At 40.4% G+C, this 18,631-nt stretch overlaps 1 protein-coding gene across 1 annotated transcript in view; it reads left to right on the forward strand.

The window, feature by feature from the left end:
- The window catches only part of COL19A1 (collagen type XIX alpha 1 chain), a 335,594-nt gene that overhangs the window by 205,658 nt on the left and 111,305 nt on the right, over positions 1–18,631 (forward strand). The window contains exon 16 of the mRNA XM_075063425.1: positions 1,519–1,572. Within this exon, the coding sequence (XP_074919526.1) occupies positions 1,519–1,572 (54 nt within the window). The remainder of the gene's footprint in view (positions 1–1,518; positions 1,573–18,631) is intronic.

The following is an 18,631-nucleotide window of genomic DNA, read 5'->3' on the forward strand; positions in this document are numbered from 1 at the left end:
CTGATTGGTCCTCTTGTCAGGTGTTTGGTTCCCTTTGTTAACCCTTTACAGGTAAAAGAAACATTAACCCTTAGCTATCTATTTATGACACAGGTGTATTTACAGAATGCAAGGAAAGGCATTGGTGGCCTTAGTTTTTGAACTCCTGTGAATTAAATAATAATTCTGAGCCCTTTTTTGCCTTCATATATGTCTGCAGTAACCTTGCTGAAGTCACTGAAAGGTGGATGTGTATCAGAAAGCAGCATATGGTTCTTTGTGTTTCAGAATAAAAAGTTACCAATAATAAGAACATATCATATATATATAGGTGAAATATTGAGGTTAGTTAGTGTCTATTGCAAATAGAAAAAAATTTCACTGTTAAGTTTTGGTGTTATGGATAAATACTATTGAAATTCATACTGGTCTTAATACTCATTCACAGTTTACACTGCAATGGCTCCAGCTCAGAAATGTGTACAGAGAAAAATGCTTGAAACATAACTAAACTCTTTCCATATGAAGGATCAATAATACAAAATCTACACTATTGCCATTCCATATTCATAGCATAAATCTTAATGGTTCTAAAGGAGTTTAGAAAAACACATCAAACTGAGATTAATCTTAATGGGTCATTGACATGATTTCAGTTTCAATCACAACATTCTTAGCTTGTTAGTAACATAGGACTATGGAGGAAGAAACCCCAAGGAATGAAACCTCAAAAATATCTCTAATTAAATGTTATCAGTTTGACTTGAATCAGCAAAGGTTTTCCTTTCCATCAGCCATAAAGAAACCTTTGATTATAAGCTAAGTAATGGTGTGTTAGCATAACAATTCAAGACCATATGTGAAATACATAAACTTTTAAACGATACCAGTAGACGTATGACTGCTCAAAGATTTTAGTCCACTCTCTTCTGGTCTTGGGTTCCTGTATAACTGCTTAGCTCTTGAAATCGAGGTTTAGCTGTTTGTGAATCTGAGTAGGTGACAAATGACTTAAGTAATGGAGATCAATAAGTAAGACACATATTTCAGTTCACTAGTGACACCGCAGAAAATCACCTTTGAGAAATAGGGTGCTGGGTGTATGTTAAATTGGTTATGTTCAACCTGTACAATTATTATATGGCTTATGGTGACAGCTGCATTATAGTTTTACATCCCAGGCCATTGAGCGATCAAATAAAATGTAATTTATTTGGACATTGTCAAGATAATGGGTTTGTTATATATTACTTCCCTACCAATATGCTTTCACTCTTGAAACCTAGCTGGAAAAATGTGCCAGTAAAAATTATTGTGGTGCAGATACATTGTTTCCCATAGTTATTAAGAACTTTTCTGAGGCAATAAGTTCTTATTGATGCTGCAATAAATGGTAAAAAGTATTTCCGCTTTGGATGGCTTTTGATCTTTTTGTTAATAAACAGTACAAACAATCTTGCTTTTACAGATTATTTTATTCCAAATCAATCCTCAGATGTAATATTTATGAATGTCTGTTTTTTTTGTTGTTGTTTCCAGGGAAGGCGAGGTAAACCAGGACTCCCTGGTAAACCAGGATCACCAGGACCTCCGGTGAGTAACCAGCAAGGAAAGTGGGAAATTCTCAGTTCAGTCAAGAACTGCTGTATACTTTGTTAGCATTTTTGTAGCAGCTTACCTGAGGATAGCTTTAAATTAATACAATGGGTCTTTGTTCTCTCTGCAATATCAGGCAGTTACAACTCCCAACCTTTTGATAGAACAAAGGTAAAGAATTGGATCCCAAATAAGAGAAGATAAAAAGAAAAAAACAAGATCTCACACTGCTGTCTAACAGTTCAGAGAGGGGCTGACTGAAAATGCTAACTATGGATATTGTGCATTCATTCAGTTTACCAAATGAATGATGCTGTGTTTAAGATCAGATAATTTCTTTCTCAGAGGGATAACTTCAAAGATGAAGGACTGTGTGATGAGCTTGCCAACTGAATGATGTAGAGGATTATACCCAATACTGGACTGAGCACTCAACTGTAGATCAAATGAGTTTACAGAAGAATTAAAAAGATTAAGAAATACAAAACTATATGTAAGGATTTATAATATGCAGCACTAAAGGTTTTAGCTCAGATCTGAGAGTTTGGGTTTTATTAGAGATACATGATTTGGAATTGGAGCTCAGACTTGGGTTTGTCTTGCTTCAGGGCTTCTCTGGGCAATAACGAATGTGATCTTTGAGAGAATAAGATTTGATAAGAGCTGTGACATTGTATACTATTTACTATATTGTAAAAATGCCATCATACACAAACGCATGAAAGGTGTTAAGAGCTAGATGTGTACTTCTTAATAAGGTAAACTTACAGTCAACAAGTTGAAAGGTTCTTTTCTTAAAGTGTATTTGTCTCGTGAAACTCACTATCTGCAAGCAGTCCTTCAACTGTTTCATCCTGTGGATCTCTCCATAAAATATAAATCCACCATTGGACCACTGCCTGTTGCCCTACTTCACAGTTTTCATAATGTTCCATTCTGTGACTCATCAGGGAGGACTGTGAACAAAAGGTTACATCTGAGCCATAGTCTGAGAATCCCTGGTCTATACTAATGGTTAGGATTAAACAAAAGTGTCGTTGTTATCATCAAATTTTGTGCTGGTTGAACATTAGTAATATTCTCAGTTCCAAACCACATTTTGACAGTTTTCAGCCTTCACTGGAATAGGTGATATCCATCAATCCATATTTCAGAATCCTTATTTCTAGAAATGTTGTTGCTGGACATAGTGAAGGGAAGCTGTCAGGGGTAGGTGAGTAAATTGGAATAGATGGTTCCTGCACTTATCTAAGAAGAAACAAAAGATCACACATTCTGTCACTGCCAATTTCTTTAATTTTTTCTAACAAAATATTTTCAGAAAGCAAAACAGATGGTGGTTCATTCATTGTATGTAAAAATAAGTAGATATTAATTCATCTTCATACAGCCATCCTGAAGCCTCACTTGGAGTCCTGTGTACAGTTTGTGCTTCCTTGTGATAGAGATATTGTACACTGGAGGGAATCCAAACAAGGATAATGGAACGATAAAGTAGTGATGTGGAACCCTATTGAACACAAATGCCAAACATGATCTGTTTAAATATCAAGATAACAGGTGTCAATCTTAGGCCTTGTCTGTCCACATTTTTTGTATCCATATAACGTTAGGTAGGATTATCATGTTTTACATATCTAGTTATCGTAGTACAATCTCTAAGGTGGACTTAGTTTACCACATTATATTAATGTGGTATAGTTTATTCCCCTTCCATATGGGAATAACAGTATCAATATAAACACATGTACACCAATATAACTGCATCCACAATAAGATGATTGTACCACTTTAACTATACTGGTACAACTAATTCCACATTAGAGATTGTACTAAAATATCTATAGAGGTACTACTTTTGTGAACAGACAAGGCTATAGGGTACTTTTTTAATTCCTTCTTTCTTTTCTACTCTGTTGCTCCTTCCCTTTTTTGCTTCTGTCATTTCTCTTCCCATTCAATCTATCTCAGTCTGCTGTCTTGCTCTTCCATTGGCCCTTCCTATGCTGAACATTAAATGGAGGTAGCTGCTTCATTCACATGGACACATTGGCTCCCCCTACTTTTGGCCTTGCCTCTCCACAGTCCAGGGCACAGCACAGTTAGCACACATGCCCATAAGTTTGCTATCAGAAGATTAGCAGCTATAATTTATGAAGAGCTTAAGGGAGCTCAACATGTAAAGCCTGGACTCTACAGGAAAAATGAGAAGAGAGATATGAGATCACCACCCATAAGTACTTCAGAAAGAATAAGATAAAAATGAATAATTATTTAAAGTGGCTAAAACACAGATTGAGTATATGAAATTAAAGTAGGAACATTTAAATTTGATAGTAAGAAAACATTTTCAACTGTTAAAATATTAAAAGGGCAAAAGTTCTGAGCCAGCAACACTGAAGACTAGACTCGATAAAACCTTTAGGGGGGTTGGTGTAGAAGACACTCCTAAAGTAGTACAGGGTAATAGACTAGCGGGACCAAATTAAAATGATGTATACAGACTATAAGTTGTACACTGGTAAGCGATGTGAGTGTTAGGCCACGTCTATACGATGCGCCGTATCGGCGCATTACAATCGATTGCTCGGGGATCGATATATCGCGTCTCATCTAGACGTGATATATCGATCCCTGAGTGCGCTTACATCGATTCCGGAACTCCACCAAAACCAACGGAGTTCCGGAATCGACATGGCGAGCCGCGCACATCGATCCCGCGCGGTGAAGACAGATGAGTAGATCGATTTTAGATAATCGATTTCAGCTACGCTATTCTCGTAGCTGAAATTGCGTATCTAAAATCGATTTTCACGCGTCGTGTAGACCTGGCCTTAGACTGTCTAAATAAGTGTTGTTTGTATATCTGAAGATCCAGAAGGTGTAAATTATGCCAGTTTATACTCTCTTTACACGCTCTTATGAATCTAGCCTGATGCCTCTTAGCTCTCTTATCTGTGGCTCACTAATTTATTCAACACCTAAATTCTGTTATTATTTTTATAAAATCTATATTTATACTGAGTTCATATTCCCTTACAACCTACTATACAGTCTTGATTAAGAACTATGTCAATACCAGGAAGCCAAATCATTACATTTTTTAGCTGGAGTATTCAATAAAGAGACATTTTCTGCTCATCCTCTTTCAGGTGTCTCTCTTTTTTGCTTCATGTATTCTCTGGGGTAAATCTAGCTTCCACTGAAGTCAATGAGAATTTCTGTTAATGGGTTATAAAATGACAAAAATCTTTTATCTCCCCCAGTTGATATTCTGTTTTCCCCTTTGAGTATTTTAAAGGGTTTATTAAACAGTGTGTAGTTGTAAAATGTATTATTCACTCCTGGTGCAGAATTCTTGATTTTGGTCCTTGCTCCCTGATATTGTTTTTGAGTATTGTTCCATTATTTCAGTATTAGACAGCTGAGCTGTGTGCTCATACTTGTCACACTTCAATGCATAACAATTTATGCTGAAAACAGTAAAGCCAAGAAGCTGCTTAAATAGAACAGCAGCCCCCTCTAGTGTTTATTTGTTAATTTCCCCCCTTTTAAATGATTAAATGATATAAGGCTCTACAGTTAAATACAGTATGCCCTTGTTACTTGAGAAGTTTCCAAATAGTATGACTCCGAAGCCAAAAACCATTCACCTTTCACATGCATTTCATATTCTTTTCTTGCTTGCTTAACAAACATTTCTGTTGAAAGGAAGGCCATCTCTCACTAACTGTGTTCTCCCTCTGCTTCAGTCTTTGTTGAATTCAAAATGCTCAATTTATGATACTAAAGTGGGCATTATCATAGCAAAACCCTGTGAGGTCATAAGCACAGGATTAAGAGCTTTCTCCTGCAGTGCCTGGTAACAGAAATATCTGCAGGAATCAGCAACACAAAAGGAGATGCTGGCAAAGTATATTTCTTTGTGTAGAATCATTCTGTTTTAAGTCTTGTTCCAGCAAGAAACTTCTCTTGAATACTTGAAGTAGTTTTGAGGGAGAGTGTAGAGAGAACTGAGTTGTGTATTTATATATGCTGTCAGCCTAATCCTGCATTGGCCCAACCCTGCAGTCTTTAGACAAGCTCCTTTTAATTTCAATCAATGTTTGATCTGCCTAAAGGATTGCAGGATCATAGTGTATGTATTTGCACATATTGCTTAATTCTAACATATTTTTCAGGCTTCAGAAATAAAAATATCCTATGGATATTCTATGGATCTCAGGGTCATTATGAGGGTTGGGTTTGTTAATGTTTGTAAACCCTTTTGCAGATGAAACACAAATGTGTTTGTGGTAGAAATGTGCTATGATGACAATATTTGCAGGAGAAACTGACCTATCATATTTGACTCATGGCAGTAATTATCACTTTATCTAATCATAACCACAAAATGACAATATATGTTTAAAAATCTGTTAAGAATTGTAAAGTGGAAACACCATCATTTAATAATATGCACTGTCGCATGTCCTGCTCGGGTCATAGTTCCAGACTATACAGCTGCTAGGGACATTGTTGACATTCCAGAGTCACCTTGTGGGTCATTGGAATCGTGAAAGACACCCTTACAGAACGCATCTGGCAGCTGGTGAAATCCATCTAATGATCAAAAAGCTTTACACTGGTTTAATTTTCTGGCACTGCCCTCTTTTGTCCCCCTCTTATAGAAAATCCTGGACATTTCTTGATTTTTCTTGATATGTAGGTTGAAACAGAGAATAAAAAGGTTTCACCTGCTTTTGCATTCTGAATTGCCTTCTATGGTACTAATTCTGCAGTCTTCACTGGGACTACTTGCAAGAGTAAATCCTACTCGATGATACAAAACTAGGCTCTGTGTTTTCTCTTAATACCACTCTAACACCTATGGCTTTAATTTGTTCAATATACCTGTCTGTTATTGGAGAATCCAGATTGTTTCAAAGCTAACAACATCACAATCTCAGGAATTAATCTTACCCTTGATATGAAGCATGCAAGCTTGTCTATCTCTCTCTATATAGTAGTTCTGCATGTTTACTTCTGTTGCCCCTCACGCTGTAGATTCACCCATCTCTTATCAACTATCTTAATCTGTTACTCAGATAGCCCCAGTACCATAGTAACTGAGCACCTCAGACAGGGAAGTACAGTTATCTCCATTTTTAAGCCAGGGAATTGAGGCACAGAGGGTATGTCTACGCTGAATAAAATACCCACAGATGGCCCGTGTCAAAGCTATAAAATTGCAATGTAAACATTTAGGCTTGTGCTAGAGCCTGGACTCTGGCACCCAAGCCTGAGCCCAAGCATTTACAATACAATTTTTTAGCCACACAGCCTGAGCCCCATGAGCCTGAGTCAACTGACATGGGCCAACTGCAGTCTTTTATTACAGCATATACCTAGAGAGACTGTGACTGTCCAAGGTCACAGCAGAAATCTGAGGCAGAGCAGGGAACTGAACCTTGGGTCTTCTGAGTCCCAGACTAGCATCTTAAACTCTGGATGATCTGTCCTCTTAAAACTGCTCTTCTCTGCTTTCTTTCTACCCAAACTCCCAAGATTATGGTTTTCACAGAGTCTCTATTTCACACATACTTTGGCATTGAAAATCTTCCTTAAAAACCCTCTCTGGAATCACATGATGCTTCACATCAAGGTCTCGTTCTCATCATTGAGTTCAAGGTTTGTCTGGGAAATGGTTGTGGTTATATATTAGTGTTATCATAGCACTTAGGAGTCCGAGTCATGGACCAAGGTACCAAACAGAACAAAAAGGCATTCTCTGCGACAAAGAGTTTACATTCTCCTACTTGCAAGTATACCTTTAGCAATACTTGTTTCTTGAAAGGTAGTCTTTATGTATGCTCTGTATTTTTTAAATTATATGGGGCTTCATTGTTTTACATGACATCTTTTAAAAAGCTCTCTTCTTGTCCATATTCCCCGTGAAGCAATGGGTGAGTGTTCATGGACTACTTGCATTCTGTCTGTTTAATTCTCTCCCATAATTCAATATGTATGTCAGTGACACCAGCCTAGTTATCTCAAGTAGCCAGCAGTTTGCCTTGGAAATCTCATTTCCTCTGCCCCAGGAAATATTGTAATTCTACCAATATTTTGAAAGTGAACAAATGTTATCAGTTATTACAATAAACAGAAATTCAAAGCAATGGTAAGTAAAGACTGTTGGTAGAGTTTCTAGTATTGCAGGACTTTTCTCCGCCTTTAGAAGTGAATTGGAAAACTCCTGTGGTAGTGCTGAAGAATCTGGCAGTGGTTGGTCCTGTTGGTTGGTTGTTTTTTTGGTTTGGTTGTTTTTAAAAGACATGGTAACACATGATTTGTTTACTTTATCCAGTCATGGTAGATGTCATGCCTTTCTGGCTTTTAGCAGCTTCTCTTTGGTGTAGTTACACTGTGTCACCAGGGCAGGCCTTACCATGAGGCGAACTGAGGTGGCCACCTCAGGTGCCAGACTGGGGTGCACGGGGGCGCCACTAGGACCCAGAGTGTAGAAAATTGTATGTGTTTATACTGATACTGTTATTCCGCTATGGAAGAGGAATAAACTATACCAGTACAACTAAGTCCACATTAGAGATTGTACTACGATAACTAGATATGTAAAACATGATAACCCTACCTAACATGTTATACGGATACAAAAAACATGGACAGACAAGGTCTAAGATTGACACCTGTTATCTTGATATTTAAACAGATCACGTTTGGCATTTTTGTTCAAGGTTCTACATCACTGCTTTATCGTTCCATTATCCATTGATTGTTTCCTATCTCTTGGCCTACAAATAAACAAAAACAAATCCACATTACGTCCTACCGAGCACCTGGAGTTCATAGGAGCAGACCTCAATTCCCAGATGGGATTGGCATCTCTCCCACCCGACCAATTCAACACCATAAAACTACTGGTCACAAAACTTCACAACAGTCCCCAGGTCACTACCCGAGACTGCCTACAACTACTAGGTCACATGGCCTCGTGCACTTTCATGATCCAAAATGCACAACTGTACATGAAGTGCTTCCAAGCTTGGTTGGCCATGGTTTACAGACCGAATGTGCACACTCTAAACAAGCCTCTTTCCATACCTTTCAGAGGCAGACTCTCTAGTGTGGTGGACAGTTCTCTCCAGCCTCTGCTCTGGAGTCCCCTTTCTCCAGGACACTCCATCTCTCATAATGACTACTGATGCATCCCTCACAGGGTGGGGCACACACATGTCTCACCACACAGTCCAGGGGCTATAGTCTTCAGCCAAAACCTCCCTGCACATAGATGTCCTAGAACTTTGAGCCATACGCAATGCCTGCATCACTTCCTCCCACTAATCAGGAATCAAGATGTAAGCATAATGACAGACAACATTGCCTGCATGTTCTATGTAAACAGGCACGGAAGAGCTTGTTCTCACTCGCTTTGCACAGAGGCTATAAAGCTCTGGAATTGGTGCCTTGTGAACAACATCCGGATATCAGCCACCTATCTTCCCAGAGTTATGAATACCACAGCAGATGAATTAAGCAGATGCTTTCCCTGGGATCACAAATGGGACATAAACGAGACAATCATCCACAACATATTCCACATTTGGGGTCACGCAACCATAGACCTTTTTGCAACTGCGAAAAACACGAAATGTCCCGAATTTTGCTCCAGAGCGGGACATGGTCCCAGGCACCCGAACTTACTCTATGCTTTTCCCCTTATACCAGTTCTCCACAGAGTTCTGACAAAGATATGAACAGATCGTGCTACGGTGATCTTGATTGCCCCATCGTGGCCCAGACAACTGTGGTTTCCGTTCCTCAGCAGCGTGTCAATTCGACCACCAATTTCATTGCCCCTCACTCCGAACCTCTTATCACAGCAACATGGCCAATTTTCTTCACCCCAATCAGTCCATGTTTCACCTCAAAGCCTGGTTCCTACATGGTTCTCCCAAAATGAACTAGCTTGCTCTGACCAAGTTCAAAGAGTGCTCCTACACAGCAGAACACAATCTACTCGCACCACCTATCTACAAAAGTGGAAGCGATTCACACAATGGTGCTCAGCTCAACAACTTTTTTCCATGTCGGTATCCCTCCTGCTCATAGTTGACTACCTATTGGACCTTAAGAAATCTGGCCTTTCTTTCAGCTCCGTCAGAGTCCATTTAGCTGCTATTACAACCTTTCATGACAGAATCGACAATACCTCCGTTTTTGCTCTGATCACCAAGCATTTCCTCAAGGTACTCCAAGCCCTATATCCAGACATTAAACTGCCTACCCCTCCGTGGGACCTTCATTTAGTATTATCTTTCCTAACTCAACAACCATTTGAGCCCCTAGCCACTTGCTCCCTTTTACACCTTTCTATAAAAACAGCATTTTTAGTGTCAATTACCTCTGCCAGATGAGCAGGAGAAATAGCAGCTCTTAGGCAGATCCACCATATATCCTATTGTTCAAGGACAAGTTTACCCTTAGATTACACTCCAGATTTCTTCGCATTCCTCATTCCACATTAATGAGCCGATACACTTACCGACCTTCTTTCCGAAACCACATGCAAACTCTTTCAAAGCCACAATGCATATGTTAGATGTACGCAGGGCCTTGTCCTTCTATTTGAATAGAACCCAACCTGTTAGAAACTCTTCTAGAATTTTTGTCTTGATCGCGGAGCCTATTTCTACCCAGAGACTTTCAAACTGGATCTCTGAGTGCATCCTATTGTGCTATCGGATAAAACAAGTTACACCTCCAGCTGGCATCAGAACTCACTCCACTAGATCTATGTCTACCTCTGTGGCTTTCTGATGCAAAGTTCCCCTGGCTGACATCTGTAAAGCGGCCATTTGGTCCGATGAACACACATTTGTTAAACACTATGCCCTTACTAACGTCCCTCTCTCTGATACGTTTGGGCAGAGCTGTATTATCTACTGCATTCCTATCAGATCTGAAGTCCTTACCTCCTTGAGACACACTGCTTTTAAGTCATCTGAAGTGGAGCACCCACAGGGACATCTCTCTTTCGAAGACAAGGTTACTCATCCGGTGCAGTAAGTGACGTTCTTTGAGATGAGTGTCCCTGTGGGTGCTCCACTACCCACCCTCCTCCCCTCTACTTCGGAGTTGGGGTAGCCTCCGTTGTAGAGAATGAACTGAGGAGACCGGCCATGCATGCATACAATTAAGGTATACTCAGAGTGGGAGGGCAGGCTCTTCGCATGCGTGGCCGGTACGAGTACTGCTGCAAAAATCTCCATGCGAAGACGCAGGGACCCACCAACACCTGAACTGGAGCACCCACAGAGACACTGATCTCGAAGAACGTCAGTTACTGCACAGGGTAAGTAACCTCCTCTTTCTTAATTATAGATGATTCAGGACTGTGGAGCCACTTGAGCAGTAGCCTGAGGGACTTCTTTGTACTGCATGGGCCACAGCAAGTGAATAACATCATGTTCCCCAAAGACAATGAAAATAGAAGTTTCCATCCAACACATTACTGGCATGAAATCCCCAATTGTGACAAAGTGGAGAGGCCATGGCTTATGTACTCAAAAACCTAGAATGCTGCATACTGTTTTTGTTGCAAACTCTTCCAGTCTAATGTTCCATCCACATTGGGTTCTACGAGAACAAAGGACTGGAAAAATCTGGCTAGAAATAAGGACAGTAGAAAACTGGCTGCCATGAGAAGGCAGCAAACCACCAGAGACATTCCATAGATGAAAGCACTTGAGATGAGACTAAGGTTAAAGGCCACCCTAGATGATCAGCATCAAGAGAAGATTGCATCAGAGTCTCTTATCTGGCAAAATGTTCTGAAAAGTTCATTGCCATTGTGAAAATGCTTGCTACTCCAAACCTAGCACTGCATGGCACTTCAGATCAGCGTGATGTACCAAAATGGAAACTTCTTAAAATTGTAAGCTGATGGCTGAGTTTGATGCTGTACTCCAGGAGCATCTAAGAAGAGTCACCACCCAGGAATGTAACACACACTACTACCTTGGAGCATTCAAGAATGAATCAAATCATCACATATGGCAACAAAAGTCAAACAGAAGATTGTGGACAAGACAGTGAACTCAGAAGATATCTCCTGTTACTTTGGACTGCACATCTGACATGAGCCATATGGAACACATGACTTTATGGCGACTTTTGTGACAACAACAGAACCTAATGAAAACATCCCTGCAATGGTGACTGCAGAGAGCATTTTCAGAATTTATTGACATAGATGACATACAGGAGCTGGTATGACAAATATGCTTCTTAAAAAGCTTGAAGATACGGGAATTATGATAGCTGACATGAGAGCTCAGGGCAACGATAATGGTGCCAACATGAGAGGAAAGACCAGAGGCAGCAGACATGAATCCGAGAGTTAAACCTCAAGCTTCTATGTCCCATGCACTTCTCATTCACTGAACTTGGTGGTCAGTGATGCACCATCAGCTTCTAGCTTGTGAGGCTGCTGATTTTTTAATGTAATTCAAAGTATCTATGTATTTTTCTCTGCATAAACTCATCGATGGCAATTTTGAGCAACTTCTGGGAACATCCTCTCTGACACTGAAACCACTGAGTGCCACATGGTGGAAAATGGAGTGGAGGCGATAAAGCCTATCAAATACCAAATTGGGAAGACAGATGATGCCATAGTTGCCATTATGGAGGATAACTTATGACAAACTGTTCATGGGAGAACAGTGGCAGAAGGAAATGGAATCACCAGAACAATACATAACTTCAAATTTCTGTGCGGCTTAGTGTGTGGCATGACATACTGTCATGGTATAATTCCCACCCGATACCGTCGTCCAAGAGATGGGGCACCACATTAATTCCCCTAAGCTTGATTACCAGCTTAGGACCTGTAGCGTCTGCCACCAACCAGGATTCCAGTGCCTGGTAACAACTCTGGTCCCCCAAAACCTGGCCAGGGAACCCCAGACCAGATCCTCTGGATCTTAAACACAAGGAAAGTAAACCTTTTCCCCACTGTTGCCTCTCCCAGCTTCCCCTCCCTGGTTCCCTGAAGATCCATGTGATTCAAACTCCTTGAATTCTAAACAGGAGGAAAATGCACCTTCCCCCCTCTTCTCTCTCCCCCCCAGACTCTCCCTGAAAGAGACAGTAATCCTAAACAGAGAGAATTTCCCTTTCTCTCCCCTTCCTCCTTTCTCCCCACCAATTTCCTGGTGAATCCAGACCCGTCCCTGAGGTCTCATCCAGAATAAAAAACAATCAGGTTCTTAAACAAGAAACTTTTAATTAAAGAGAGAAAACAGTAAAAATTATCTTTGTAAATTTAAGATGAATTAGGGTACAGGGTTTTTCAGCTATAGACACTGAAATACCTTCCCAGCCTAAGTATACAAGTACAAATTAAAATCCTTTTAGCAAAATACAAATTTGAACTTCTTTCAGCCAAATACACATTGAACTCCTTCCAGCCAAATGCACAATGGAAATAAAGAAAACAAACATAAGCCTAACTCTCCTTATCTACCTAGTACTCACTATTTTGAACTGAAAGACGCTGTATTGAGAGATTGAGAGAAACCTGTTGCACGTCTGGTTACTCTAAGAACTGAGAGAACAATCACCAAATTCTAATAGCACACACAGAAACTTCCCCCCTCAAGATTTGAAAGTATCCTGTCCCCTGATTGGTCCTCTGTCGAGGTGACAGCCAGGCTTACTGAACGTTCGAACCCTTTACAGTCAAAAGAGATATAAAGTACTCGTGCTATTAACTCTTACTTATTCTGTTTATGACACATACTGTTTGAAATAAATGTGTAAAAGAGATTCCAAGGTGTTGGCTTGAATATATCTGGAGCAATGGAACAACTGGACAAAGCAAAGTCATACCTACAGTCTATCTGGTCAGATGAGGGATATCAACACTCTGAGAGTGCACAGAAGTTGCAGAGAACTCACAGTAAAGCTATTTTCCACCCATTCAAAGAATACAAGTGTCACCAAAGAGAAAGACATTGATGATACGAGGCACAGGATATCCCATAAGAGACCCCAAGCAACAATTCAAAGTTTAATTCTTTACCAGGTGCTAGATTATGCAATACAGTCAGTGAAGAATGCTTCAATACAGCTCAAAGAACACAGCAGATAATATTGGGATGTTGTAAGATATTCCAGAACCTTCCACTATACCTGAAGAAGCCCTTCACCAGCAATGCAGAGTACTAGAGTATTGATGCGAGTGATTAAGGTGATGAGCTGAAAACCCTTTCAAGATACATTTCAGCAGGATCAACTCCAAAGGCTGTTCTGGAATAATATATTCACAAATAAGATGACCACCTTTTTGCAAATGCTTTGTTTGCTCTGCACATAGCTTCTAACACTTCCTGTAACAGTTGCAAGGGGAGAACGAGCATGGACGAACGGCAGGTTCTCCGAAGCTGAAGTTTAGAAAACAACTTCACACTTCACAATGAACAGGAGAGGCTATCGGCCTTGAGAACCATCTCAAAGAGATGAGATGGGCCCAGGCTGTGCACCTTCAGGAAGCAGTTCAAATCTTTGCAACCAAGAGCACGGAAAGCACCACTTATGATTATTCGAGACAGATAACATAGCCAGTATTTCAGTATTTACTATGCGACAGAAAGTTACATTTGTGATTCAGGCAGTTTAAGTTAAGTGTTACTTAAAAGTTTTTGAAAAGGCATTTTAAGTTGTTTAGGTCTTTTTATTGGGTAGATAGACAAAGCAGTACTGAGAGTAGAACAGGAGAGCAGAACTGAGACCTTTCAAGTTTGGCTAAGGCTGAGGGGGCATGGAGGCTTCGTTTGAGCTCCCGTTTCAGGTGAGCCCAAAATGTTGTGGGTTGTCCTGTGTGGCACAAATGTTGTGCAAGAGATTCTTTCATGTTTCTTTTTACAATGAGCAGAAAATAATGTTTTTCTATGGCGGGAGCAATATGGTATGGAAGAAGTATTATCTGAATATTTCTTTAGATGGGTTAAACAGGACCTGACTGCATGAAAAATTCACTTTTTCCTTCTCAGTCCTGTGAAAATAATCCAAAACTTTTTATTACTGGCTGTGTCAGCATGTAATCATGACTTAATGTAAGAATTATGTTTGATCATTCAATGTGCTGTGAGACTGAAAAGACAATATTTTCAATAATCTCTGTTTGCTGAAAATGCAGATGAAATGTAAAAATGTAAAGCACCATAAGTAAACTTAGAAAAAAAATATTTTAAATCTTATTTCAAGGCATTATCTCCTTATTTTTCCCACTTGCTCACCCCCAACTTTACTACAAAATAACAACACAAACGCTTGCGTGTATTTTTGGAACACAATCAAGGAACACTTTTAGTACTTTGTATATTTGTATAATTGTATCTGTCGGTGTTTCATTGGTCCCCAAAATTTTATTAATCAATATGCAGATCCAAAAAACGCAGACCCAGCTCAGGTGAGCACTTTTGGTGTATTCACAAAGACAAATTGTTGAAAAAATATCTGAAGTAGAAAGAACGGAAGGCTGCCTTGCTGCTTCTTTATCCAGTTTATTCAAATTGCTTTCTAACCTGTGGACACCATCATACTAATTCTTTTTGGCCAAACGGCTTGTGAGCTGTAGGTCTTTCGAATAGTTATACCGAATGGTTGGTATAGAAAAGTTTAAGGTTGAAGAAATATAAGACGGGTCCTGATTGGGTTAGATTTTAGTCAAGTAGAGAATATTTCTGTTGTTGATTATAATTTTAGTTGATTTATAGTCTTTTTTATGGTGCTATCACTGTAGTAATTGAAGGCACTCAATTGCTTGGAATAAATTGTGCCTCACATTCATTCGATGTGCAGTAGGGAAGTGGTATTTCTGGTCTTTACAGGATGGAGAAACTAAAGTAGGCAGATTAATTAGTTTTCTTAGGTCACATGGAATACTGTGGTAGAGTCAGGAATACCAATCCAGGTCTCTCAAGTCCTACCCAATGCCTACCACAAGACAATCCGTGCATGGCATAGGATAGACAGGTTTGTGGCAACGAGTGACATACTAAAGGTTCATTCATTTTGTGATAAATGATTAGATTTCATGTACTGAGGCAATCTGAGAGGTTCAGGCGTTGTGGCAGCCATAGCTGTTGCTCCTTCCAGGGTTATATATACTCAATTACACTTGTCTTTATTTGTGAAAGGGGAAAGCAATGATACCTGTAAATAGAAGTTAGGAAGGTAAAATTACTTCCTACCTTTTACAGCATAGAGAAATTTACTAGATCATGGCCTGTAACTGAGCAACCAGATGACACGATTTACAATTCTTGCCATCAGTTATAGACCTAGACGCCACAAGCATAAATTGCTTAAACTATAGATATTAATACGTGTGCTGTCACTGTTAACTTTAGAAGTTCTGAGTCTGGTGTTCGGCAGCCCAGCGCTGAGAGAGAGAGTTTCGTCCGTGTTTTTCTTGCAGCACAGCCTGTAAGATGTGGTTTAGTGCAGCGCTGAGGAGCCTTCCCAGCGGGCCCTCCGACCACACTCACACGTTCCAAAGCGCTGCCGCCTCCCGCAGCGCTGCCTTGCAGCGCTTTGAAATTTCAAGTGTAGCCATTAGTTGTTGAAATGTCGTGGTCATTAATTTATTGTTCACGTGAATTTACTGTGAACTTCGTCCAGAATACAAGCAATGACTAGATTGTCTTTTATCCGTTCCACCTTGGGTGAGGAGATATGATGCAGGCAGATGAATCTCCATAAGCTATGCAAAGTAACATCCTATACTTTAATAGGTTGGCAGTCAGGAACTTTCTTCTCTGATCCAGCTCTGTTGGCTGACTTATGGTTCTTCAATTGCCGATTCTCCACCCTGTAGGTATTTTCTAGGGCTTGCTGTCAATGCTAAAGTTGCCCCAGCCCTCTTGTGCAACCTACATAAAAGGACTTTATGCCAGGCTCTGTTCAGGAGCACACTTACTTAGGAGTTATTAGTGTTATGCCCTTCCCTCTCCCTTCCCCACAATCCCAATCCCCAATTTTTCTGTGCAGGCTGTGCAACTAGGGGTACAATCAATCCCGATATGTAATTTTTATTCCTTGTCTTTGTCGGAATAGTAATCCAGTGAGCCTATGGGGCATGCATTTCATAAATTATCTTTGTTTTGTGGTTGTAGATAATTGGCCTTCAGCTTGATAGTTCTGACTGTAGTTGTGCTGGTTCTAGTATAATAGCTCTTGCTCCCAGCACTTTATTTTTGAATCCATTATTTTTAAATAACTTCTGCCTATTTGACTTTCAGTCTGTCTTCTACTCGTCTTCTTAGCTTTTTATCTCCCAACTCCCAGGAGGTCGTGACGAACTTATACCTTGAATTTCCTCTGTTTTCATTCATTCTGTCATACATGGCAAAAGTTTTCCCCCTAGAAGTATACGATCTCTTTGATCCTTGAAACATGGGACCTGTTTTCCTCATTTTAAATAATCTTTTTCAGCTTATCCCTCGATGCGAAGGATGAATGTTGCAAGGGGTTAGTTGATGTTTTTTTAAAAATGGCGAAGAGCCCAATTCCTTGCTTGCAATTTTCCTCAGAGAAGTGACAAGATGTTGATGCTTGGTAGGGAACATGTTGTTGGGCTGGATTTGTTCTTTTTTTCCTCCTTTGTTGTTTCTCTATCTCGATGAGCAACATCATTCTCCTCGAAAGTGAGCGTGTGACTGTGTGATGGTCTAGGCGCCACTGTGTTGCTGTTCCATTCAAGTCCTCCAGTTTGTTGGGTTGATGCCTCCTCTTTAGGTCTGTACTTCAGTGTCTTTGAAGTGCTTCCGACGTGCCCTCCTGAGCCCTCTTCTTGGACCTTAACTGAGAGAATGAAGTACTTGCATTTGGGAGGCGAATTTCAGCCATACGGTCACAGTGGACCGCCCTGGAGGTGGTGTTTCATACTGCTTGATGTTGGCTGTAGAAAGAACACTGATGTTGTGCATCGGTCTTCCAGCTGATTCTGAAGACTTCCTCTGACGCGAGCCTGCTGGAACCCACGTCCAGTGCTTGAGATGTCTCTGATTTAGAATTACCAGGAACTCACAGCCAATAGAGAAGGGGGGGATGATAATGGCATTGAAGCCAGGATCTTGTCAAGCAAATCCTATCGAGTTGAATACTTGTCTTGATAGTCTTCCAGAGATAGGTGCTGAGCACAGTGATCTGTATTTGATTTCCTGTATCAATGCTGAGGCTTTTGGGTAGAGTGGCTGCCAAGGTACGAAGGTTCTACTGTTGCCAGGGTTCTCACTGCATGGTGATTTTGTGAAGTTCAAAGAGTAGTTTGTGCAGTGTTGAGGAATGGTTAGTACCTTGGGTTTTCGAATGTTGAGGAGAGAGGGACCGGACGGTGATAGGCACACTCAAAAAGATTTAGGGTACTTTGCAGTTGGCCTGTGTGTGTGGAGATGATCAATATCATGCATTTACCTGAGATCAGGTTGATGCATTCTCATGATCTTAGATTTTGTTTGAGACTCAGAGATTCAGGAGTTGACCTCCATATGATACTTCAATCGCCTATCTCCATCAGGAAGTGGTCACAATGAAGATCGAGCTCAGCAAGGGTAAATGCCCCGCACTAACCCCGACGATGTCTGGCAGCAGTGCCACCCAGTCGCTGCTTCACAGTGCAAGATGGTATGTTTGGTCCTGTGGAGCGCATGACAGCATTGGTGGCAGTCAGCCCATCATTAGAATACAATACTCAGGAAGATTTGCTATAAGGACCCCATCGAGATTTTTGCAGTAGTGTTATATGGGAAATTGGTGTTTGCCTTCTGTGCATTCTTAGGAACGAAGGTCTTCGGAAAAGCTTGGGAGAATGCAAATCATGCTCCTTACCAATTTCAGTTTACCTCGATTGGGTTAAATCTTTTTAATAACCACAGTTATAGGAGCCAATATGCCACCTTCAAAATCTCCTTGACAACATCTGACTTCAGCAATGGAAACAAAATCGTTTGAATTACTGTATATTCTTGTACAATGGTATCTCTCTCCT

This window comes from Chelonoidis abingdonii, chromosome 3 (assembly GCF_003597395.2).
Source record: "Chelonoidis abingdonii isolate Lonesome George chromosome 3, CheloAbing_2.0, whole genome shotgun sequence".
Classification (NCBI taxonomy): domain Eukaryota; kingdom Metazoa; phylum Chordata; order Testudines; family Testudinidae; genus Chelonoidis; species Chelonoidis abingdonii.